Below are 25,244 nucleotides of genomic sequence, written 5' to 3'. Positions count from 1 at the left end.
GGCCTCGCCCTCGCTACACACAAGATCTCTGGGGTGTAAACAGCCTGGATTTGGTTTGGGGTTTTTTCCACCACGTACACAGGCCCAGCGCTGGGGAATCGTTCAGGAGCAGCAGCAGAGGGGAGAAGGCCCCAGACTAGAGAAGGAAGTGTGCCAGCATCCTTCTGATAATTTTGCTCTCAGATGTGCACTCTCCAAAAAGCCAGTCTTGAGATTCTGTATCAGCTCTTCCAGCGGTGATGGGTGAAGGGAAGAGACACCCCCCCCCCCCCGCATGCTTCCTTCTAGACGTCGTAAGTGAGAGGGAAAAGAAAGCAGCTGCCCACCTACTTGTACGGTGGAAACAGAGGAAAGACGACACACAGACAGGTGAGGCGGCAGGTAGTGGGGAGTCTCCAGAAGGTTTAATCCCTGAACTGCCAGATTCCTCAAAGGAAGCAAAACAGACGGCAACCAGACGGCAAAGTCCACACACTGCAGCTCCTGCGTTTCATTCACAGCAGGAAGCGTCCCCTTCACGTTCCTGTTCTCCCTCATCACACGGTTCAAGCACGTCTGGTTACAAGTCGTGGATTCCAGGCAGAAGACAGGTGAGTCACTTTTGCGAAGGCAGATGAGAGCTTGGTCGGGGGGCCAGTGGGGAGAGGAAAGGGTGAGGGTGGCAGGGAAGGGAAATGATCAACTGTGAAAAATAGATGGGTGGTGGCATTCAGCGTAGGATTAACAGCCACACAGAGTACAAGGGTTCCTGAGCTCAGCCCTGCATTTTATAATTACTGACACTTGATGCCAGAAAGGGAAAAAAGAAGAGACAGTGCCACACCCAAAACCATCCTTAATACTGCCCCGAAGCCACAAGGAAGGGAATGAAAAGGAACTCTGCATCGGAAAGAACCATCACAAGCCTAGCGGGGAACCCAGACCTTGGGTGGGAGATCCGCCGGCTCACCGAACGGGTGAGTGAGGCAGGTTGGCAGGTGTCATGGCCAGAAGCAAGGTCAGAGCTAAAGGGGAAAGGCAAGAGGACTGAAGTGTGGGAAAAGCGCGGACGGTAGAGACCAGCAGACGGGGTTCAGAGGTGGGCTCCACGCCCCAGGTCTGCTGCATAACCTCTCTGAGCCTCCCTCCTTTTCAGGATGACAGCGAGGATGGCCAGAGACCACACATGTGCCGGGCAGGTGGCTGGCCCACGGCAGACACTCCACCGCCACCACTGTTGTCACTGTTACCTGGGGCACAAGGGAGCTGTTGAGACGCAAGGGGAACAGTTCGCATTTTTTATGTGTTTACTTCCCTTGTCCTCCCAATTGCGGTCTTTCCTGCCCTCAGAAAGAACCAGGAAAGGGACAGATTCACGCCACAGTCCTCAGAGAAGGTACAAAGTAGAAGTGAGTCAGAGCCACATGTGTGATTAACCACACATCCCATTGAGCTCTGCCTGCCAAGACGCTTGGAGGCGAACTTCAAACTCATACCAACCACATTAGCCCGTGTGGCCAACTAAACTACACTTTTCTGACAAACTACACTTCCCTTCTGTCCTCATTTCACATTTCTGCTTACACTGTTGGTCTGTCTATTGTTGTAAGCCCATCCCAAATCCTTTTTTGGAATGAAGCAGAGAATAAGTAAAACGTGAAAGAATGGAGCGTTCTGAGCTCTCGGATGGGTGAGGACGAAGCTGTTAAACCTTGCCCCTCTCCCGTGACGATGGGTCCTCCCAGAGCCTCACTCCACCCCTAGGGCCAGTCACTGGCACGCCCATTAACTGTCAAAACAAACACATAATTTTAAACACCCGTATCTTTTATACACATACGTACAGCTAGCTAAGGGCTCTTCATAATGAGCAGGCAGTTAGACAGACCAGAAATAGAAAAGCACTGCCACAAAACAGAGCAGGTCACAGTGAAAATCAGCCGAGAGGAAACGGAGTTGCTGCCATTCCAGCACCTAATGAAAGCATGTTGCTGCGAGCTCGGCTCTGGTGGTGCTATAGCCCCTCTCAGGAGTCAGGAAACACCCAGAGGGACTCGGTGGGGGAGGGGGCCACGGGGGGGTGCGGGACGGCTCACCCCAAGGTAAAGGGCTCAGGGAGCTGGGTTCTACAGGATGAAGACGACGACACCGCCTCACTTATTCTAAAAGACAAAGAGGATCTCTCAGGGCCTCTGTCCTCTTCTGACCTCCCCTGTTGCCAGAGTCTTTTCCCAGTTTCCTGTTCACTTCCAGGACTGTTATTTCCAAAACCATTGATTACAAATGAGAGGTATGGTCTCAGATGAAAAACAGAACCAGAGGTCTGCGATGAGAACACAGCGGGGACGCGGAGGGCCAACCACACCCTGCGGCAGAGGCTCCGCACACACTGTTGCGCCAAGTGTGTTCTTGATGTTCGCTCCCTGCTGGACTACAGGACCGTTTATCCAACGTAAGTGCACCTGCTTCCCCAAGCCCTGCCGACCCACTGCGGTGACCACTTCCAGGGGTCGTCTGCCACCTCCTCCACACAGGAGGAGCCGCAGCCTCTCCTCTGCTGGGGAACCTGAAGGCACCTGGGAGGTGGCAGTTTGGTCAAACGTCACAGAAGGGATGACTCACAACAGATCTGAATGCTGATCCTGCACCAGTAACAAACAGGGAGGGGGGACAACTGACTTAGTAACTCCCTCACCTTTAAGGAGAACAAGGTGAAAACCACTGCTGGGTCACCGGGGTCAGAGGAATCAGGGCTTGGAGCCAGCAGGGCATTCCTTTCTAATTTATAAGCAACAACATTTATCATTTCATCTTGAAAAATATTTGCCCTTAATGATTGGTAGAGACATGCCAAAAGGCTGCCTCTCGTCCTTCCACAATTACCCTCAGAACAGACTGGCTGTGGTTTTTATATAATAGCATATTCCTAAAAATCAAGGTATCCATTTGGAATAGCAGAAAGAGTTGGGAGAGTCTGAGTTGGAGGAGGAAATAATCTTAGTTAGAAAAAACGTGTATGCTGTTAAGGTAAATTTTACGGGTAATTTGAATATTGGCAGGTTGAATTGTAGTTCTTCAACAACTTTGCTGAGATCGAACTCACACACCATAAAATTCATCCCTCTGAAGTAGAATTCAATGATTTTTAATATATTCACATTTATTGACAAGAATATTCATACCTGATCATGGAACTGTCACCACAATTTAACTTTAGAACATTTCTGTTCCCCCAGAAGAAACCACTCATGAGCAGTCGGCCCCCATTTCTCCCTTCTGCTCCTCAGCCCCAGACAACCAGCAGGTAACTTTCTGTCTCTGTACATGTATCTACTCCGGACAGTTCACATAAATGGAGTCACACAGTACGCGTGCTTTGTGTCTGTCTTCGTCCGCTCAGCAGAACGTTCTCAAGGTCCATCCACGTCGGGCGCGTATCACTGTTTCATTCCTTTTTAGTGCTGAGTCACAGCCTGCCGTACGGACACACGAACCGCATTTCACTCACCCGTTCATCAGCTGGTGGCCCTGAGGCCGTTCCCACGTATTAGCTGTTATGAATAATGCTGCCGTTTGTGTGGACCTGTTTCCCCTTCTCTCGGGTATCCACTTAGGAGTGGAATTGCTGGGTCATGTGGTCCGAGTGACTTCTCAAAGCTGTCTGCATGGCTGCATTAATGTGTGTCCACAGTCGTCCGTGAAGAAGGTGAGAGGTGCTGGCCATTTCTTCACCCCATCTACCATCCATAAACAAGCTCTCCTCCACTCTCTCTGACGGGGCCCCCTCCTCTGACAGCATCCCCGACACTCACTGCGCGCATGAGACACCCGGAGTCCGCGGAGCGGCAGGAGCTCGGCGCCCGAGGGGACTCCCGAAGAACACAGGCCCCGGCACCCCGAACTCCTGCAGGACTGGCCCAGAGCCGTCTGATCCCTTGAAGTCCCCCAAAGAAGGGAAGAGGCAGTTCCCTCCGCTGCCCAGTCTCAGAAATACCTTCAAATCTCTAACCCCAGCTCATACATACACGCTGTGCAAGTACTGAAGGAAAGAAAACAACGTCCAGGTTTTAGAGACAGCCCCACCCCAGGCCCGCCTTCTTCACTCCCTCACTGAACGCGCTGCGCTCGACGCCAGCGGACTCCACGCGCCTGGGCAGCGCCCGTCCCCCGGCCTGACCAGCGAGTGCGGGGGTGGGAGGGCGTCTTCCTTGTGCCTCAACAGTCTGGTGGGAACCTGCTTTCAGAACCAGCAGCGGCACCGCACGACTTAACGTGCAGCTCCTGCAGCCTCGGTAACAGCCCGGCGCGCTTTCCTTCTCGGTGCCGAGCGAGCGCGTACGCGGACCGGATGCGCGATCACTGTGCTGTCAGCATGGCTCCCCGGGACCGCACCCCTCCCCCCTCCCCCCCTCCCCTCCCACCACAAGTCCTTCCCCGTAAGTTAGGAATTAAAGACGCCTCGCTGGGACAGAGAACTCTGACCTGAAACAGGGGCTGCAGCACAATGGCGAGCAACCAAGAGCGTTAGCAACAAATTTCCAGTGGGGCTGGAGCGGTTAGATGATTTGTCTCTGCAATGAGCCAACTCTGCACACTTTCACAAGATGAAAATCGGTTTGTTTTTCCTTCTGGACACCTTGCCTCTCCTACTGCTGCTCCCCCGAAATGAACAGGGTTATTAGGGCACAGAAACACATGGCTCTGGAAATTAACTTTCTTGACCAGAGGAGAGGCCACAGGTAAACCCCGTTCTGCACCGGTGCTTCTGCACTTCGCGGTGACCAGGATTTACTGCGGGTCCTCGCTCCCTGGAGGGAGAATACCTGAGGGGTAACACTTCTGACACAGATGCTTAGAAACAGAAAGAAAACCAACTGTGTTATCTTAAAAGCAGCAGGATGGCCATACCCCGCAACCCAGGTCATTGCTGAGCCACAAGAAAGAGGAAGCTGTTTCTCTCTTAAGGCAATGACCTTGGGCAAGTGAGTTATCTTTGAACCTGTCACCTGTAAAATGAGGATAATAATAGGACCTCATGGAGAAAGAGTGTGAGCGCTTCACAGTCTGAGGACAGAGTAAACGCTGAGTCACTGTGCGCTGCAGTCACCACCACCACCAAGACCACCGTCTCTGAGAAGCTGCCTGGGTGGCGTAAGGAGCCGCGCACCCGCAGGGCTTTCCTGCAGGCACAAGGTGCTGCCACTCTGACTGCAGAGTGTTTGCATCTCCCCAGACTCATCCTGCAGGAGCAATACATTCACAAGACAAAGCGAAGAAGGAAGAAAGACAAGGACAGGAGGAGACGGGAAAGGCATTTTACAGTAACAGAGAAAAGACACTTTATTTTGCTTTTTCACAGCCATGGTAAAAGATGAAATTCTTAAGAACATTCTTTCCACTATGGGGGCCCAGGAAAGTTGGAGAGCTGAGAAGCCTCTCTGGACAGGGGTCCGAGAGTTGCCCAGTACAAACCGCAATCCCTCTGGCTTATCTGGAATCCGTCTCTCTCGAGTGTACAGTTATGCCCTCCTCCCCACTTATGTTCATACGTGAGCATCCTCGTTAAACCCAGAAAGAAAAGGACTCCTTATCCAGAAAAGCATCTTCACAAATTCAGAGGGGCAGTGGGCAGGAAGCTGGCAGCTGTGCTTACCTCCCTCTGCGGCTGGCCGGGCCCCGGGTCGGCAGCCCGGAGGTTCAGGACGTGCACCTCCTGCGGCAGCCCGACCGTGCCCCTGCTGGCGCACCCCGACAAGGCCGTGAAGCTCTCCATCAAGGCCTGGACCGGGTGGGAGGCGTTGACGGGCGACAGCTCGCACTGGGCCCTGGGCTCCGGACCTGCAGAGGGAATCACAAACACACTCCTCAGGAGCAGCAGTTAATGGCGCTACCACTAAACTAATTGTTCTGCGTGATGCAGCCACTGCCGGCCCACCAGAGCTGCCTTTCCAGGTAAGCTGCTTCCGAAACTAAACGGCAAAAATGCTGGTCTGTTCTTCTAAAACCCCAACCTCTTAAATTCCTTTTGGATGATTTTGATGTGTATCTGATCATTTAAATTCCCTTTTAGATACACAGTCACAAATGCATTCCTCTGGATGGAGGAAGCCTCCCATTTCACATCTGTGTTCAATTCTTCCTTCCCTTCTTAGAAGAAAACCAGAGATAAATGGAATAAACTGTGTAAAGCCCCAATAATATTATGCATAAATAATATTAAACGCCTAAAGTTGCACCAAAAAAAGTGTAAGATGCAGATCCTACTTTTTAAGTGCTTCCCCTTCCTAGGGAAAGAAAAACAAACTTAAGAACATACAAAAGCAAGATGGACTGAGCAGAGGCAACTGGGGCCAGAGTTGTACAGCAAAGTTTGGGAGAGGTCAGAAAGATCCTCCCAAGAGAGGCAGGATGTGTGCAGAGCCTCAGATGGAAGAAGTAGACCCCCGGTCTCACGTGGCTCCTGCTTCCTTGTTCTCCCTCTAATCAATCAGAACTTCAAGCCAAAATCCATCCACTCCTCCCCACCTCTACGTCCTGTAGCCTTCACTGGCTCTGTCCCTAGACAATTGCTGATCTTCCTAAGAGGAGCCTCTGGTCTCATGAGGTCAAAGCCAGCTTCCATACCAGCACGGTCCACCTAGGCCAGGGTGGTCCTCCACTGAATGGGCGATCCAAAGGCAAAGATCTCTCCTCCCATCTCTGCAGGCTTGTCCTGTCCCTTGAGAGCTACTGGCCTGTGAATAAAGCCTGAGCTCCTTCCTTCCCCTGCACACAAGACCTCTCGTGATCTGGTCCCTTCCTATCTCTCCAGCCTTACCCCTCCCCTCTCTGGCAACCCCAAGTGGCTTAAAGGTCTCCAAACATACTAGGATGTTTCTCAGCTCCATGTCTTTACTCAAGCTTTTTCCTTTATCCACATTCCTCTTCCATTCTATCTCCAACCCCACAACTCACATCCCAAGTTAAGGAAGGTGCGCTTCCTCTGGGCTCCCATAATCTCTCTGCCCATGTCCGCTGTTTCATTCTCTGCGCTATAACCAGAGCATATACGTCTGTCTTTGCCAACCCAGGGTGACCTCCTGACATCTGTGGGTTACTTTATTTGTATCCTCAGCACCCATCACAGTGCCTCACATGTAGGAAGTGCTCAAAAAACATTTATTAAATGAATCATTGTGCTTAAAAAAGACTGCGCCCCTTCTGGGGACTTGGATTTGGCTGTGAGGAACTAAATGGGAAACAAATTGCTACAGTGGTGTGGGGGACGTTAGCTGAGCTGGCAGGGAGGAACACCAAGGAGCAAGAAGGAACCAGTGACACTTGAAGCTCATACCCTCTGTCAGCTCGATGTGGTCCCCATATCATAGCTGTGGAGAGAGGGAAAAGAACACACAGCATCCTCGACCACAGCCTTTCGAAGGGAACTTGATAAAAGGCCTGAAAGTACTCCAGTGAGGTCTTCCTGACTTCAACATAATAAAAATACTCTCCAGGATAACAGCCCGGTCTAAAATGCAAACACAGTTCAAAAATGGGCAATCCTGCATCTCCATGGCTGTACTGTAAGCAGACACCCTGCCTGGCGTGCCAAGTCTATTTCAGAACTCACAGAAATTATCTAGGCTGATAAGAGTTATCAGGTCTGAAATGAAGTATGTACCTTCTCAAATAATCACTGCCTCCCTCTGGACTGCTCTCCTGTGCCCAGCTGCTTTCTGAGAAAGAGAGGTGGTGAAGGAAGATGTCACGGCCGCGATGTCAGGAGGTACTGGACGTCAATTCCTTGAAGTCCCCGAGCAGGGCAAACAGTATGAGCAGGTGCCCCAGGCCCTCACCAGCCGCGGTGGGATGTCTGGTATGTTTCACGCCTCAGCGCTCCAGGAAAAGTCTCCTGCTCAACCCTGGGGACTCATGGCGGCTACTGCTACCCCCACTGGAAAACACTTCTGGATTGGTTTCACAGCCTCCTGCCATGAATTTGCCATTGTCACAAATTCAGCACAAATAAAAATACTTTGTTCCATTTTTGTATATGTGTGCAAAGCTCCAACTATAGTTCCACCCAAAACACACTGCAAAAGGCTTGCCATCTGCTCGACTTGCCCTGCTCATTCCATGCACCATCACCCATCACCCACGTGCCACCATCACCCATCAGGGTCTCCCTCAAGTCAGTACACTGCTCATCTCTACACTGGGCAAGAGCAAAAACCCACAGACAACAAATCAGAGGACAAACTCTTACCCAAAGAGGAGGGAATAAGAGAGGGGATGCCCCCTGCACTGAGGACAAGTAATCCTTGCCTTAAGAGTCTCTGTTCTCTGTCCTACCAGAGTCCAAGATAGGGCAGACCTCCTCTTCCTGGGCTGCAGCTCCAGCCATGAGTCATATAAGCCAGTCCAAGGCCAAGGAAAGGAAGCAGTGCACAGAGACCCCCCGGGGTCAGTGTCTAAACATGCTCAGTGTCCCCGACCTTCGGAAACACTAGAGTGTGTTGGCTTTTGAGGTTTCTTAATGAATTATTTTTCCTCCAAGTTTAAAAAAGAAAGAAGTTACAACACATGATCAACATATCCTCAAGCCAAAAAGACCGAAAAGGAAAGAGGGAACGAAAGAAGCAAGGGAGGGAGGGAGGGGAAGAAAGAGAGAGAGAGAAGGAAGGAAAAGAGAAAAGAAAAGAAGGAAATCAGGAACTATTCACCCCATCCCTCAAGGGTATATAAGAAACGGTGCCTTCAACAGGTCAGCACACAATCTGGTCTAGTAAGTAAGCAAACAGCTTCCATTAAGTGCTCAGTGCAGTGCATCCTTCCAACACTACCATACGGAGGTGGTACTATCCCCATTTTAAAGAACAGGAAAGTAAGTTCAGTGGTCTTAAGTAACTCGTCTAAGGTCGCCCCAGTCATCCAAGGCCTCAGACTCAGACCTACCCCCAGGGCTACCATCTCTATATGGTGAAATTTTTCACTAAAAAATATTGGGCCCAGGTGGGTTCACTGGTGCATTCTACCAAACATTTAAGGAAGAAACTATACCAACTCTCTAGAATCTCTTTTAGAAGACAGAAGCCGAGGGAATACTTCCTAACTCATCCTAACTTATTACCCTTAATGCCAAAGCCAGACAAAGGCACTGTAAGAAAAGAGAACTACAGACCAGTATCTCTCATGACCACAGATGCAAAAACCCTCGACAGAATAGTAGCAAACTGAATCCAACAAAGAACTCTACACCACAACCAAGTGGGATTTATCCCAGGTATGCAACAGTCAAAAATCAATTAATATCATCCACCTCACCCGCTGATTAAAGAAAAACGAGAAGAAAAATCATATGATCATATCAACAGAAGCAGAAAAAGCACTTTACAAAATCTAACAGCCATTAATGACAAATAAAAACTCTCGGCAAGTTAGGAATAGATGGCAACTTCCTTAACTGGATGAAGAACGTGTACAAAAAACCTGCAGCTTATGTCATACTTCATGGTGAAAAACTAAAAGCTTCCTCACTAAGATCAAGGGCAAAGCAAGGATGTCCCCTCTCACCACTCCTTTACAACACTGTACTGGAAGTCCTAGGTAATGCTTACAGTTAGGTATGGTCATGTGACCAAATTCTGGTTAATAAGATATAACCAGAGGTGATATACACAATTTCTAAGAAGTTTTTTAAGAAGAGAAAGAGTTGTGTTCTGCCCTTTCCTCCTTCCTGCTGGCTGGAATACAGATGTGATGGACAGAGCTAGCAGCCATCTAGGGCCAAGAGGGAAGCAACACGCTGAGTCAGGCACAGCAGTACGACCGAAGTTGCCTGGGTCATCGATGAACATGGAGCTGTTGGATCAGCTCTGGACTGCCTTTTTTTTTTAATATGAAACACATATCACTTTTCTCTTATTATCAAGCCAATATTATGTGGGGTTTTCTGACACTTACAGCTTAACTAACCTTAATTAATACACTGGCTTTATTTTGCTTCATCAGAAGTGCCAACCTTCTTCCCACCAGGGCCTGCACACACAAGGGTTCTTGCAGCAGCACCTTCCCCACCATCCCTCTTCCTTTCCTCTGCCTTGGTGTGATGAACTCCTACTCATTCTTCAGATTGCTCAGGGAAGCTTTCTTCCTTTACCACATTAGATACACATTTCTTAGATACTCTCGTGGTACTCTCTCTGTCTCTTCCTTGCACTTCATGTGGCTACACTTGGATAATTATTTGTGCATTATTTGTTGAGTGTCTGCTGCAAACACCACCTAAGAATGGAACACAGTCCCTCTGTTTACCGCTGCATCTCTTATCCCAGCATAACGTCTGGCACACAGTAGGCAAGCAGATACTGATGAGGGAAGGGGGTAGGAGAGGAAAAGGGAGAGAACCATGAAGTGTTCCACGCTCAAAGGATTTCATACCAGCAGGAGACTCTCAGAGTTCTTCCTTTGACTCTTTACCTAGTCGCCAAAGCCTCGATCTTATACTAAAGGGGAAAAAATCATCATGAGCTGAAGGAAGTGGCATTCTGGTCGCTAATAAGCCCTGTCAGGGCTTCCCCACCCTCAAATGTCACAGACGCAGGAAACCAAACCTGTTTTTTGCCCCCTTGTCCCAGATGCTCCCCCCATAAGCACATAAGCACAGCACACGCCTGCCTCACCCCGCCACCTCCTGGGCCAGCCCTGGGCCTTCCTGCCCCTCCTGCAGACAGCCTGCCCCCCTGAGCTGCCTCCCATCCCTCCCCGCTGGCCTCACAGTGCTTTCTGCGCAGTCTGCTCACCCAGTGCCGGACCCACCTCCAGGCAGAAGAGCCTCCACCTGGGAAGAGGGTGACCCTCCCAGGCCCTCCCTCCCACACAAGCTGAGGCAGTAAGGTGGCCACGATTCTCACTCGACCACCACGGGGCCCCAGTGCAGCACTCACAGTCACAAAGGCCTGAAACCAGGAAAACACGTTCCGAACCCCTGTCTGACTCCTGGGCTGACTTCTGTGCGGCGCGGGCTCTCGCTGACAGCCCCGGAGGCTGGGAGATGCTCTCGCTGACAGCCTCGGGAGGCTGGGAGATCCTCCGGCGGCCGCCTGCGGGGAATGCACAGCCCTCCCTCCCCGAGCAGTCTCTTCCCCACAGTCAGGAGGCCAGTGAGCCACCTGCTCGGGTGCTGACGCTGACAGCACAGCGACGGCTACGTTACCACCGTGAGAATCGGCAGGGCACAGGTGACACCAGAAAGAGATGCTGGCTGCAGGCAACAGCACCCACACACGACAGCCTCCTAACCGTGGGCACATCACAACTGCTCATCTGAAGCTCACAGAAGCCGCGTACGGCGGGTGGAGCAGGCGCCGTTCCCACCGTGAGCAGCCGGCTGCAGCCAGCGGGCGGGCGCGCGGGGCGGCGGGGCGGCCCTGGCAGTAGCGCACCCGCGGAGACGCTCCGGGCTGCTGCCGCCCAGCCTGGACGGCTTTGTTTTTCTGCACATCTAGTGCGTGGCCTGGCCACAACTGCCCAGAACGTCTAACTGAAGTTGGAAGGCTTTTCCTCCCCAGGACACCCTCCTCGGCCGCCAGGACAGACACAGCCCCTCTTCACCCACGAGAGGCGACTTCGACGGACTAGAAACACTTCCTGGCCTGCAGACAGCACAGATTCAAGTAAACCCTGCGGTGAGAAACTCGCCAGGCGGCCGCGGCCAGGCGCCTCCTTCACGAAGCAGGGCCCTCTGCTGAGCAGCCAGGCCACCTGGGCCACAGCGGGAAGCAGGTGGTGGGAACCCCCACCCCAGGACACGCAGGGTTTACGTCTTCACGGCACAGTTATCACGCACCTTCTCTGAGCCGCCTGCTGTTCACACATTGTTTCTAATCCTCATAACACCACTGTAAAGACTGTGTTAAAAGCCCCATTTTAGAGTGGCGGAGACTGCGGCTCAGAGAGGTTAAGGAACTTGCCAAAGGTCACACACCACCAGTAAGTGGCAGGGTGGGATTCGAACCTGGGTCTCCCGGCTCCGGACCCAAGTTCTTCCCATGACAAGAAACTGCCTGCTTCTGCCCTGCACTTCCCGTCCTTCACCTCAGGACCTGACGAACAGGCCAAGGTATCCGCCAAACACAAACATTAATTCACGCCTGATAAAATAAAGTATCATGAAATAAACTGCTTGTTTCACGCCTGCACTTTTTTTGGTTGACTTGAAAGACTTCATGAACTTAATGAGAAAGCACAAGCTCACTTCTCATTTTACCAAACGTCTTCCTCTTTCTCACTAATGCTCGCTTATCTGCTCACGTGGGAAATGTTCCTAAGGTCTGGCTATAACATCAGTGTGTAAATTTCCAGCTCCACTTGAAGAAAAAAATGCAAATGGACTCACCCTTTCATTATGTCCTCTAGCTGCAACACAGCATTCCAATCTCAGTTACAGAACCCCCACATCCACGCTGGCTGCAGGCCAGCCCCAAGACTCGACAAAATGCAGACGAAGCATTTGGGAACAGACGCATTTGCTGCACACACTTTAAATTTAATCTGTCCCCAAAGAAATTAATATCACACCTCATGCACCACAGAGTAAAACATCGGGGTGGGGAGGGGGAGCCTTATTGTTTGGGGGAAGGTATAGTAAGTAATTTTCACATTTAATTAAATGTGATCCTTAAGCATTCTGAGTACCAACGCATACCAAGTTGACACAAACATCTGGTACCTATTCCACACAATTTCCAGCACGCTGATTCCCCATATCACCCAGAGCACTAATGAGGAGCGTGTGTTCAGCTGTAATAAAAGTGGTAAAGATGCAGAGGGAATCAACGGGTAACATTATAGCCTGGGACCAAGACACTGCAGCGGGGAGGTTTTATTCCAACAACACCATTGGCTAACAAGGGTTTCTGTTACTGTCCCACAGAGAATTCTGCAATGCGGTCAGCTGCGAAGAGGGACAAACTCCCACAGACTGTGGGACTGGGCACTGCAGGGTCCACTCTGCCCTGGGCTGAAAACCCGCTCAACCCCCACAGGACGCCAGAGTCTGTAAGGAAGGGCGCCCAGGGCGACCTCTCAGCCAAGAGCACAGCCGGGCTCTAAAGGGCTTTGTGAGAGGGGATGCAACCAGCACCAGGATACGACGCAAAAACAAAGCTCCCAGGAAAAGCACCTGGAAGGCCCTGAGCGCCGCAGGGCACACAACACGTGTTCATGTTCACACCGTCTCAAATTACAGCTCCTCGGCCCCGCAGCCCCCGGGGATGGAGCTGCGGAATGTACTGCCGTTAAAACCCAAAGGGGGCCCTTCTGCCGCAGCCCCCACCTGGGGTTCTCAACAACAAAACTTGGCTCATCCTTGGTAAGAGAAAGGCAGAAGCGTACTACACACTGTGCTAAAATCCCCAGTGCAGATTTCTCAGGAAAAGCAGCCAGGTTTTTTTTCCACAGAACAACTCGGAAGCATATCTTACCAGAGTTTCTCTCCTTCTCCAGGTGAACATCTGAATCAAACCAACCCTCTTCCCCGGAGCCAACTGCAAACCTGTCGCCAAAAGCCAGTGCGTGCTTGTGTTGCTATTTCTGTACTGTTGTGCTGAAATTACGGCGCAGCCACGTCGAAGACCCTCCCGCGTGCCAGCTATGTTTCCACACGTTCGAAGGGAAGCAGCGGGCAGAGCTTCTTAGAATCTAAACCCTCACAGCGCTGGGAAGCTCCAAGCCATAAGGCGCCCTCACTCCTCCATCGGAGCAGGACGCCACCCTGCAAACAAGAAGCATGGGGGGGGGTGCGTGCAGCCCTGTGGGGACTCTGCGGGGAGGCGGGGTTGTTCCCTTGGCAGTTTCTATAACCTGAAGAGAAAAGGCAGCAGAAGGAGCATGTCCCAGAGGGCACCGCCGGGCGCAGCAGGAGGCGAGTCCCTGCATCAGAGACCAGGGGCACAGGAGCAGCACCCAAGTCGGGGTCTGCCCCTCCCCCCCATGTGACCTTGTCCGTAAGGCCCATCACCTTCCTCTTACTTCACGACAGGGTCGACTCACAGATCAAATGAGGCATCATGCATGCAAACACTTCACGAATTTCAGTGACTCTCAGAGACATAAAGTCCCCCAGGGGAGGAGAACTAGATGAATGAAAACATTTTCTCCAATTGAAAAAATGTTTTCTTTATGAGCTTTTAGAATTAAGGTAAGATGTTCTTGTATCAACCCCTAGTCATTACTCCCAAAAATTATTTTGAAGAATTGCACTGGGAAGATTTAAAATAAAGCTGTGTACAGAGTGAGAGTAAAAAATTCCTGCTCTCTGAGCACAGTCTGGAAGCACAACTCCCCAAGGTGAGAAGAGCCACGTTTCTGCCTCCAGGGAATTCCCACAACCCAGAACCGTCTGGCACCCCCTGGGTGACTCCCTTGCTGTTTACTTTCAGTGGGTAAGATGGTGCACCTGCTCTTGTTTTTTCAACAAGATCTAAAGGAAACTGGGAACGAAGTGTTCACTTATGGGGAGATTAGAACTGACGGAATGTTGTTGCAGAGACCAAGAGCAAATCTGATGATTTGGAGGATGGAAGAAAATGTTATGTTTTCTCCAACTGTGTGTTTGAGATCCACAAAATATATTTTTTTAAATAGACTCCTTTATTAAAAGGAAAATAATTGATCTGGATTCAAAATACTAAATTCACTTTAGGCATATAACCAATAAAAATTACAACTTAATTCCTACTAACGCAGTATTGTATGGCAGAGTGAAACTTGCAGGGCTGGAAAGCGGCCCGTCGTTAACCCTGAGGGATGACATCACCGAACAAGTTCATCTCTCAGACCTTGACGTGCACTTAAGACAGTTGCTCAACTAATTTGCTCTTTTTCACCTCTAGCAAACTGGTGCCTGAAGAGAAAGAAAAAATTGGGGGGTGGGGATACAGAGACATGCACAGAAACACAGAGGTGCATCAGGCATTCTTTTGGACTGGGAACCCTCGCTTAGGGCTGGGGTGCAGAGTCTGGGTAAGAGGCAAGACAAGAAGCTATAAGTCGGGGGGACGGCTGGGAAGGACGGAAGGGGAGCCACAATGGCTGGGGAGCTGAATCACAGCCTGTAACCATTGGTCCTGGTTATAAATAGAAGGCGAGAGATTAAAAAAGGAAATCCCAACTTTTGTTTCGGCCATGCAAAATATTACTAATTACAGTCATGTGTACAACCTGGGCCATGAACTGAAATACGTTTCCTTTAAGGGTTTTATATATAGTCAGGGCACTCAACAATTGGTTGTTAAAGGAACACAGGAAACGCTTAACATGAATGCCAAATTACCGAGTATTGGTCTACACGTCAAATCCAGTTACAACACTAAGCCATAATGCTTCCTCTTCCAGCTTGTTAGCTCGCTGCTCAGGTGCCCCTGTTAGGAAAGAAACAGCTGATGGTTTGCAGAGAAATCTATGAACAACCAGGGTGCTCTCGCTCCTTTCACCAGAAGCTAAAAGGCTCAGGATAATCTGTGGAGCTGGAATTTCCACGGTTCGCAGCAGTTATGGGCCAAACAGCGCTTTTGCCGGGACTTCTCAGTGTAGACGGAGGAACAACAAGCCTTAGAAAGACAGATGGATTGTGCCCAGCTGAGCAGCCCCGGCCCAGAACCACATTTCTGTACCCGATTACTTTCAGAGACTCCATAAGCCTGTCGTATCTGCTACCCTTTCCCTGTCTAGCCAATATCAGCTCTCAGTTATGGATCCGTTGCTTCTTTAATTCTGACAGGTGTCTGTGTGTCTCCCATTTAGCTGGGGACCCATGAAGGCAGCGACCGTGTTTCTCTTGCTCATCCTCTACCTACTCAGGTGCTTGGCACAGTGCCTGGCATGTGGCACATCTTCACAAAGACTTGTTGAATGATGAATTCTTCGGTCAAGGAGCCAAAAGAAACCTGTTCTTGGGATTAACTCATTTTCATTATCATACAACTTATTATAATATATTTATTATATTATTATCATTACCATCTCTCCAACTATGAGATGTGTTCTGAAAAATACTTTTCAACATATCTCACCCTCCTTTTGCATTAGAAATCATAGAATATTAGAGCTTAAAGGAAATTGGATGCCATGTGGTTCAACATCCTTACTGTCACCCAGAGTTTAAAACATCCCTGTAAAGGAGTTGGTATGAAGATCTGCACTTCCAATTCTTCCTAGTTTTCAGATGAGTTTTGCCATAGCTTCTGGTCCTAGAGAAGCAAAATTAATGTATCAAGTTAGGTCTGACCAGAGCCCCAGCTTTAGTGGGCTCTGTTCCTAGAAAATTCCTGATCCAACCAAAATGTCATGCCATATATTCCTTTATTATTTATATATTCAACTCCTTCTAGATAGGAAATTGAGGGCTGGTAATAAAAAATAAACAAAAAAACCAGGCCCATAAAACCACTTCAGCTGCCAATCTATTAAAAAGTGGCTATGGCAAAAAAAAAAAAAGAAAAGGAAGGAAAAGAAATGTTATTGAAGAACTGAGCTAAAGGAAACAATTTCATCTGAGCATCAAATCAGCTCTGAGCTTCCTAGTAGCCGAGGTAAAAGTGAAAATGTGACATTTACAAGATCTCATAAAAAGGAAACAAATCTGTTCTCTGGATAAGAAATTATTCTTACCAAGTCTGAATTTAAGAGGCCTATTATAATGCAAGGATCAATGATTTTAACTCATTTTACAAAAAAAAAGCATAGGTGCATAATTTTTATTCTATAGTCTTATTAAAAATAGAGGGAATACACTGGTGAATTTCATTCAGGGTTTCAGGCAATTCTCCCTAGTATGCACAAAAACTCCTTTTTTTAGAATTGGACATTTTTTTCTTTTTTTTTCTACTTTTTAAACCAATAATTTACATTAACGTAGGTTTGAAGGCAAAAAAACAAAGTGGCATTGGTTTGCTAAAGGTTTTAAGGGATTCTGTCATCTCGATTTTTAAAAACACACCATGCAGTGAATCAAAGGGTCTGGATTTTGCCGTGCTGGATCAGTAAGTAACTTCTACAAGGATAAAACATGAACAACGGTACCAGTTTAACAAAAGGCTAAAAGAGGGGTTTGAGTCAATCAAGCTGTATTTAACCTAAAGATAAGTATAAAATTAATTAATGTACTTTTTTTTAATAAACTTGCCCCCAAAATTTAAGACTAGGATAAATGAGATACCTGTTCAGAAAAACATCTAAGCATGCTCATGTCAGAACCGCACAGTGAGGGCCTGTGGAGCGCACAGCTGTACCTGACAGAGCAACCTTTCAAAACAGATGTGTCAGATGACGTTTCAAAGCTCAAGCTTGTTTTCCCCTAGTTTGTCACATTCAATCAAAGCAATTTCTGTTTCTCTGAAATCTGTGTGTTCTCTTGGGGAAAGCTTTTCTACGGTGTTTTTCCACCCGGGATCAGCTAGCTCCTCTCTGCCCCTCTCAAGTGAACCTTCGGAAACCGCTCTGCCAGAGGGAATTCGCCTTTTCTCACGTGGAGACAAGTTCTAACACTTTCAGATGGTCAGTGTGAAAATAAAATCCTCTAGGTGCCAATTCCTAAAACAAAAAGGGCTTTGTTTCAAGATTTGCACAGGAAAAAATGTACCAAACCTACAATAATCCGTTATTTACAGTCATAATTAATCCCTTCTCTCGGGATTTCATATCCTCCTCCCTCCCTTCTTCCCATCGTCCAGCCACCTCGCGGCCACACAGTCAACGCCTCACTTCCTCAGCACCAGCCAGCATGGGACAGGCCACCCAAGCAAACCTCCAAAGTACGAAGGCTTTACTCCTTTCAGAAAAGAAAGTGACTGTAGTTACTCCTAAGGGATATCTGTCTAAAACATACTACATGCATAGTCACTTCCTGGCCATGTTAAGTGTCCTAAATATCCCAAATACCACTTATTAATTCTTTTTTTGTTTGAGGGCAGAGGGTATTCATTATGAACACTAATTACAGTTTATAACACTTGGTAGCGTATTTTCATTTTCATCTCTACACCAGATGGTCCCATATTGCTCTGCTTGACGTTCGGCCCGACCCGTCTGCGTTCCTGTTCCGCAGCCCCAGCGCGGGCCCGCGGCTCGCCCTGTGCGCTCAGCGCCGAGTCAGGAAGCTCCGGCTGCGGGCCGTCCCGCCGCCCGAGTAACTGATACAGGCTTTTGACAGCTGTCTTCCAAGTAACTCACCAAACCTTTTTGGCTTCCTTCATGTGCCCCAAACACACAGACCTGCTATAAAACTGACACTGCATAATAACATGAGTGACAATATTAGCAACAACATTAGCGCCGCTGTCCGCACTGATCTAACTCGGATGGCAAGCAGCACAGGCCGGGAAGCTCGGCACTAAGGGTGCGCTGCTGGGGATTTCATTCGCACAAAAACTGTGCCCACAGCCCTGCTCTCCCGTTGCTCCAGGGCTTCGAGTACTTCTGAAATTTTCACCCTTCAGGAAGGGGAGAGAGCAAATATATGACTAGGTCTCGTGTATATACATGAAGGTCTCGTGGCGTCTCCCGCGCTTTTTTAGTTTCTAGGATGAAGAGCTGCTGAACCAGCACATCCGGATCAATGGCCATTTCAGCATCACCTGCACATTCCTCCTCCGCAGCCCCTCAGTGGGGCTTGTAATTGCCGCCCCCTCTGTCCGCACTCTCCCAGCAATGCTTAGCAGGGGCGTCAGGGTGATCAGACACCCCACCAGCAGCCCCTGCTCCCAGTCAGGACAAATGACCTGCGGCGTAAATATGGAGCAGGGCAGGCTGTGTGCTGGACATGCCATTTCACAAAGAAATGGCCAGCACAGTGGCGTCACCCTGCAGCTCTCCAGAATCAAGTCATGGCATGACTCTTCCCCACCTGACTGCCTGACTTCCACGTTAGTCTGACTTACAGATCAGACTGAACTCTTCACAGACCACGTCTGTGAAAGGAAAGGCACACACGGAGGACCACTGCGGCGTCACACACTCAGGAGGCTCACTTTTTTAAGCTCTTTTTCTGAAATGAAATAGAGTTTCTTTGCCCCCAGAGATAACTCATAATTTATCCTCATTCTCAACCTTTTTTTACTGTAAAAAGTATAGGAAGTTGCATGGAAACAATGAATGGAAGTGGCCTTTTTATCAAACAAGAACAGGAAACTTTCAGTAGTTTATGGTAAAACCATGTATTTGAGCCAAAAAGAAAAATTAAACTCTGCTTTTTTAACTCATAACTTTTCACCGCCTCCCACTCAAAACATACAAGAACATGCAGAGCTGAAACCCATGACATAAATCTCAAGACTAAGCAAAGTTTAATGTTTACAGCCTTCAAAAACATATTTCCCCCAAATTCCTTAATAAGCCTCTTCAAACAGGCCTACACCTACTTCTTCTATTATTGGATGGCCAAAATGAGTCATAATAAAACTTTGGAATATTAAAGACAATAAGTGAGGAAATTCCAGAAAATATAAAACTGTTTCCGGGAGCCAAAGCAGAACGGTCTTTATTTTTCTGTCCTGATGCACAGGAGTGGATAAACCAACAGGTAAAACAGGCACTCACAACAGCAAACACGCATCTGGCGGTGCTTTACAACACGACGTCTTCCGCATTTACCTCCTCCTCCCTGCTGGAGAAATGACTTCCTAGACAGTTAGCCTCCAGCACCACCCCACAGCCCTGAAAACCTCTACTAGATCACAATACGCTTAGAAACAGGTATTTCTGAATCCACAACATCTAACACGGCAACTGACACCCTACAGGGGTCTGTGTGTGTTACAGAAAGAAAAGCCCACAGGGAATTCTCACTCACTTCAGTCTTAGTCCAGCCCTGTCTGGGCTACAGCTCCAATTCAACTCATAACGTATCACTTCCCTGAGACAGTTTCCTCATCTTGAAAATAAGTGAAATAATACTTGTCCTAGCTAATCCCCAGGGTGGTGAGGAAAGCAAGTGAAGCCGTGCATTAGAAAGTTTTTTTTTAAATTAAATCAGGAAGCTCTATATGAATATAAAGGAATTACCAATAAACATGAGAAACATCAGTAGAAATGAACCTCCTTTCTCCTTACCGTCCTCCCTTCTTCCTCCAAAAAAAGAAGCTCATACAACATCAACCTTAGAAACATAGAAGAAGGTTGAACTTGGAGCTAGAAGACCACGGTTCTGGACTCAGCCCCGTCACTAACGAGATGCTTGAGCTGGGCCACATCCCTGAGTTTCCTGTCTTGCCAAAATGAACTGCCTAATGGATAGCAAAGAATTCTATAAGCTTATAATTCTGTGAGAGTTCCACAATCATCATTAAGGGAGGCACCTGTATAAGAGGCGAATGAACAGGGTTTGTCTAAAAGAGTTTGGACTTCAACAGCTCTGTTACAAAGTCGAATGTAAAGCAGATAAGCTGGTGGTGATCAGACCCTTCCTAAACACCTGAGGGCCAAGAGCTCAGCAAAGACAGGAGTGGAGAAGCCTTCAGAGTGGGAACTCGCGTATTATTACATAAAGAAATGGGGATTTAGAAACTGGAGCTTAGAGCAAACAACTGCATTAGAACCCCTTTAAGTCCACTTAAACTTGTGAACTGAAATACTGGATCAGACTTTCTCCATTCCTGGTTAAGACACAGGCAGGCAAACCCTAATGCTATGTGCAGAAGCCCCGTATTCCCGAACAAACAGCAGCTCCTGCAGAAAACAACAGAAAGAGGGCAAGAGGAGGAGCAGATCAACAAACGACAGCAGACTGGTAGCTTAGTAATTGAAAAGGAAAAAGAGAACAGCCTATCTCAAAGTTCAACTCAAGGCTGAATCCCTATCAAAAGAACCTACTGGAGGCCAAAGCCCACATGTGCATACAACGCTTTAAATCTGAGCCCGGGCTCTGAGAAAACATTTGACAAAGATTATCAAAACATCCATTTTTCTTCCTCTCTGCTCATTTTTCTCAGTTATTTTTCAAACCTAACCACGGAGCTTTGCTTACCACTCCTGCTTTCTCAACTGCAGTAAGCAGACGCAAAGGTTAGACTGAGCAGTGTGTAACATGTTCTTTCATATACATAAATTTTTTTTGATTTTTTCACTTTTGTCATTGAGTGAACAGCAAACATCCGTACAATTAACAGCCAGCAACATGGGCTGGTGCACAGCAGTCGGTAGGAATCACTTCGGACAGTGGTTAGACAGAGCTGGATTCTTTCTGGACTCCCAGATGTTCCCTTAAATTGAGCACAACACCTGTTTCAGTTGTGGGGTCTCTTCATCTTTATGGGATTGCATCTTGAAAACCACTTGAGACTGTGGCTCCCATCTATTGGCCACAACAGAAACTTCAGACTCATGCTGTCAGTGGTAACATGCAAGTATAACTCTACCCAGCGGGAGCACATCGAAAGCAAAATGAAGCGTTAAGAAATTTAATTACATGCATTCTTTTATATCCCTTTACATAAGCATTAAAAAAGTACTTATCTTACTTTTTTCCCCTAAATTAATACAGGATTGCAACTATATTAGGATATGATTTTCAGTTACTCCCATATAATGGATATTCTTATTAAAGGAAATATCTTCATGTCACCACATATGAATTCATCTAATCCCTGAGCCTTATCATTTATCATCTTTGCAACTGCACATTAGACAGACTCAAACTGGCCCCTAGGTAGTGAGAATTACTGATCTCACGAAGTACTCAAAATCCTAGCATACAACAGTAACTCTAGTGATGTATTTGCTTTAAAGTAAGAATAACAAGGGAGGGTAGGTGGGAGGAGGGGAAGCTGGATGAAGGCCAAAGGTACAAACTTCCAGTTACAAGATAAATGAGTTCTAGGGATGTGATGCACAACATTGATTAATGTAACGAACACTGCTGCATGTTGCACAGGAAAGTGGTTAAGAGTAAATCCTAAGAGTTCTCATCACAAGAAAAAATATTTTTTCTTTTCTTTTATTTTGTATGTTTATGAGATGATGGGTGTTCCCTAAACTTACTGTGATAGTCATTTTGTGATGCATGTAAGTCAAGCCATTATGCTGTGCTCCTGAAACACGCAGTGCTGCATGTCAGTTACATCTCAGGAAGCTCGGAAGGGGAAAAAAGTACCATCTGTTAAAGTAAAACAATAAAAAATAAAAATAAAAGGAACAGTACCTTTTAACTCTACCTTAGGCTTTGGATTTAACTCTGGCCTGATCAAAAAAAGCTACCCTGAGGCCTAACGGCAATCAGCATTACTGTGTAATACAAATTCTAACCCTCTGACAGTATTTTTAACAAACAAAGCCTCATAAAGAACATATTGTTCACAGAGCGGGGAAACTGCTCTTCTCAAGGTCCATGTTTGACAGTCTTTAGAGGCCTGCAGATATTAGCCCAGCATAATAAATGAAATGCAATCCCCTCTTCATGACAAGGTCATTTGCAAAAGAACACCCTGACCTTGGCAGAGTTCTCAGAAGTTTAGACAAATAGGACCTGCAAGAAGGTTTTTGTTTGTTTGTTTTCCAGTACTGCCTGTTTTAAATCCCGCCCTTGATTTGTGAACCGGAAAGGATGCAAATATCTGGTTACTATAGTTACCTTCCTCCCACTGCTGTTAACCACCGACAGAGCAGTCCCCGTGGACACCAGTCTTAAACTGCCCTGGCCTTGCCAGGACAAATGTTGGCCCATATATCCAGCAAGGCCGTGAATATTCTGAAGGTCAAACAAAACAGGGATTGGTTCCAAGCAGAAAGGAAGTCGGCGCCTTCTGGAAGGCGGCCCCAGCTCAGCCCTGGCTTGGTACGCTCTGAGGCAGGTCGACCGAGGTCTGGAAATGGCTTTCATTTTTAATCAGTACTTTCTGAAGGATGCTACTGATAACGGGAAAAAATGTGAACGTACTGGACGTTCACATCTTCCTCGATCTTGGCTCCTCTCCTTTTGCAGACGCACATACGGATGTTTGAAATAATACTTCACTAACAAATCTTTCAGCTTAAACTACTGGATGTAAATTTGGATTTCTGCACCATTCGTGAAAAAGGCTTGACACATCACTTGGCTTTTTTCCCCTTTACCAAATAGGTTTCCACGAGCCCACCCTACAGTAAATAGGATGGCAGCGCTAAAATGAGAAAATACGAAAGGGCTGGGGCTGGGGACAAGGCCTTTTTTGGTGTCTACTTTTTGTAAAGGGCTGGAATCCTGAGTGTTTTCGGTCACTAAGGCCCAAGACCTTAAAAGCGGCCATTAGCGCGCCTGCCCACAAGCCTGCCGCCCTCCCGTTAGCACTGAAACGAGAGGGAATTTCAGCGGGTTTGCTTGCAGCGGACACCGAGGCCCAGAGGGGCGGAGGGGCAGCTCAGCCTGGCGGTGGGCACTTGGCACAACAGAGCCCTCTTTCCTCGGCCCGATCATCCCGAAGGCCCCGCGCTCCCGGCTCGGCAGCGGCCTGCACCCCCCGTGAGGATTCCCGGAGGTGCTGAAAGCGCAGCCAGCCCTAAGGCCCACCTCGGAGGTGCTCACAGGGCCCCTTCAGCTGCGCGGGGCGGCGCCCCTTCCCGGCCCCCTGCTGCGGGCTGCGGCTGCGCGGGGGCGCCCCCGCCTGCTCCCGCCGCCCCAGCACCGCGCACGTGTCGGCCCGGAAAGCCTTCCCTGGCTGCCCAGCGCCCCAGCCCCGCACAGCCCCTGGTCGGGGCCTGGACCGTCACAGGCACGCAGTACGCATTTATTACATGGCACGATCTGATCAATGAATAAAAGTGGCATTTCCAAGATCCCACAGCAAGTGGGCAGCGGGAGCAAAAATAAAACCAGTGCTTGCCGATGACCAAACCCAGCTCGCCGCTCACCGCCACGGAAAGGCACGGCTGCGTCCATCGCGACGTGCGCGGTGCGGTGTGAGCGGTGCGGTGTGTGCCCGCCCTAGAGCCCTCACGGGCAAGCAAAGAACAGCAGGGAATCTCACCATAAATTCAGTTTTCTTTTTCTTTTTCTAAGAGTCCCTTATTTGATATTTTCACTCTTCACTAGTAAGATTTTTTTTAACTGGATCATTTCCTCTCCCCTCCCCCCCCCTTTTTAAGGCAAGTGTAGGCCGCAGGAAAACTGCTGAGTTGAGACACAAAGCAGAGCTGACTCTGCACATGCCCCATTGTTTTCTGTTTTCATTCCAACACAGTTGTGGCTGGAAACCAGCGTTTAGGATTCCCCGTGGACCCGCGTCCCTGGGGTTTAAAACATTACGCTTTACACACTGCGCAGACAAGTGTGAGTCAACCGACTACATTCCCTCCCTGTATCATGTATCTTGAGGGAAGGAACCGAAATATACGTTTGAGGAAAGGAGGAGAAAGGGGGGACCAGAGAGTATTCAGAGACGTAAGTAATTCCACGTTCACAAGTGGACCTTTTGTGTGCTTGTGTTCTGGAGGCGGGAGGCTGAATGTAAACACTGACTGCCTTTGGCTTTTGTGTACACTCACTGCCCCACTGCACGCTTGAGTACATGCATCTGTTACAAGTGCTGACACACTCATTGTAAGAAGGCCACTTACTCTATCATGGGTTTACGTTGTATTGTGTTATGTTGTGTTTCCAGGTTTTCTTCGTTTTCTTCCTCAAATACATTTGATGACTTATTTTTAGATTTTTTTATTTTTTCACTAACAGCAGGTTCCATGGACACAGCCATTTGGCCAGAGAGCAGAACAGACTCCCCACACCCAAACGGCTCATCTTCTGTCCGCAGGAGAAAAAGCTGCCCACGCCTGCTTCAGGGGACCCCCAAGCACAGGGTCCTGGAAGAGCTTGGACCAACCCTTAAGTCCTGACCATCAGCCCACTCCGCTGTCCCCGTGAAGGGGCCACTTCTCAAAGAGCCAGGCTGTCCCACAGGCTGAAAAGAACCCTTTGATCTGCACAGAAAGTAACACTCAAAGGAAGCTGAGACAATTCCACTGAGGGCCATTCTGCTGTTGGGAGAGGGCCTCCAGGAGTCGGCTGCATCTAAGCAGACAGCCTTTCCTGGTGGCGATTTATTTTTCTTAGCATGGTATCAAATCCAGGGCTTACAATAGCAGGACATGCTGTCAGGGCACCAAGGCCTCCCGGTGTGGCCACGACCACAGCCTCCCGGGGTCATGAATCTCACCTCTGACGATGGGGACAGAGGCTTCAGCACCACCCCCAGGCCCCAGGCTGGGGGAAGCCCGCTCTCCCTGTTTCCTCAGGCTAAAAGTCATTATCTCAAAGACAT

General features: G+C 48.6%; 1 protein-coding gene across 3 annotated transcripts in view; it reads right to left on the bottom strand.

Moving 5' to 3' along the window:
• TGFBR3 (transforming growth factor beta receptor 3) overlaps positions 1–25,244 on the bottom strand; it is a 179,071-nt gene that overhangs the window by 100,124 nt on the left and 53,703 nt on the right. For all 3 annotated transcript variants that reach the window (XM_072968230.1, XM_072968231.1, XM_072968232.1), the window contains exon 3: positions 5,633–5,817. In XM_072968230.1, the coding sequence (XP_072824331.1) occupies positions 5,633–5,817 (185 nt within the window). The remainder of the gene's footprint in view (positions 1–5,632; positions 5,818–25,244) is intronic.

The sequence above is a fragment of the Vicugna pacos genome, chromosome 9, assembly GCF_048564905.1.
Source record: "Vicugna pacos chromosome 9, VicPac4, whole genome shotgun sequence".
Lineage (NCBI taxonomy): Eukaryota > Metazoa > Chordata > Mammalia > Artiodactyla > Camelidae > Vicugna > Vicugna pacos.
Note: the sequence above shows the minus strand (reverse complement) of the source record. Positions and strands in the feature narration are given on the sequence as shown.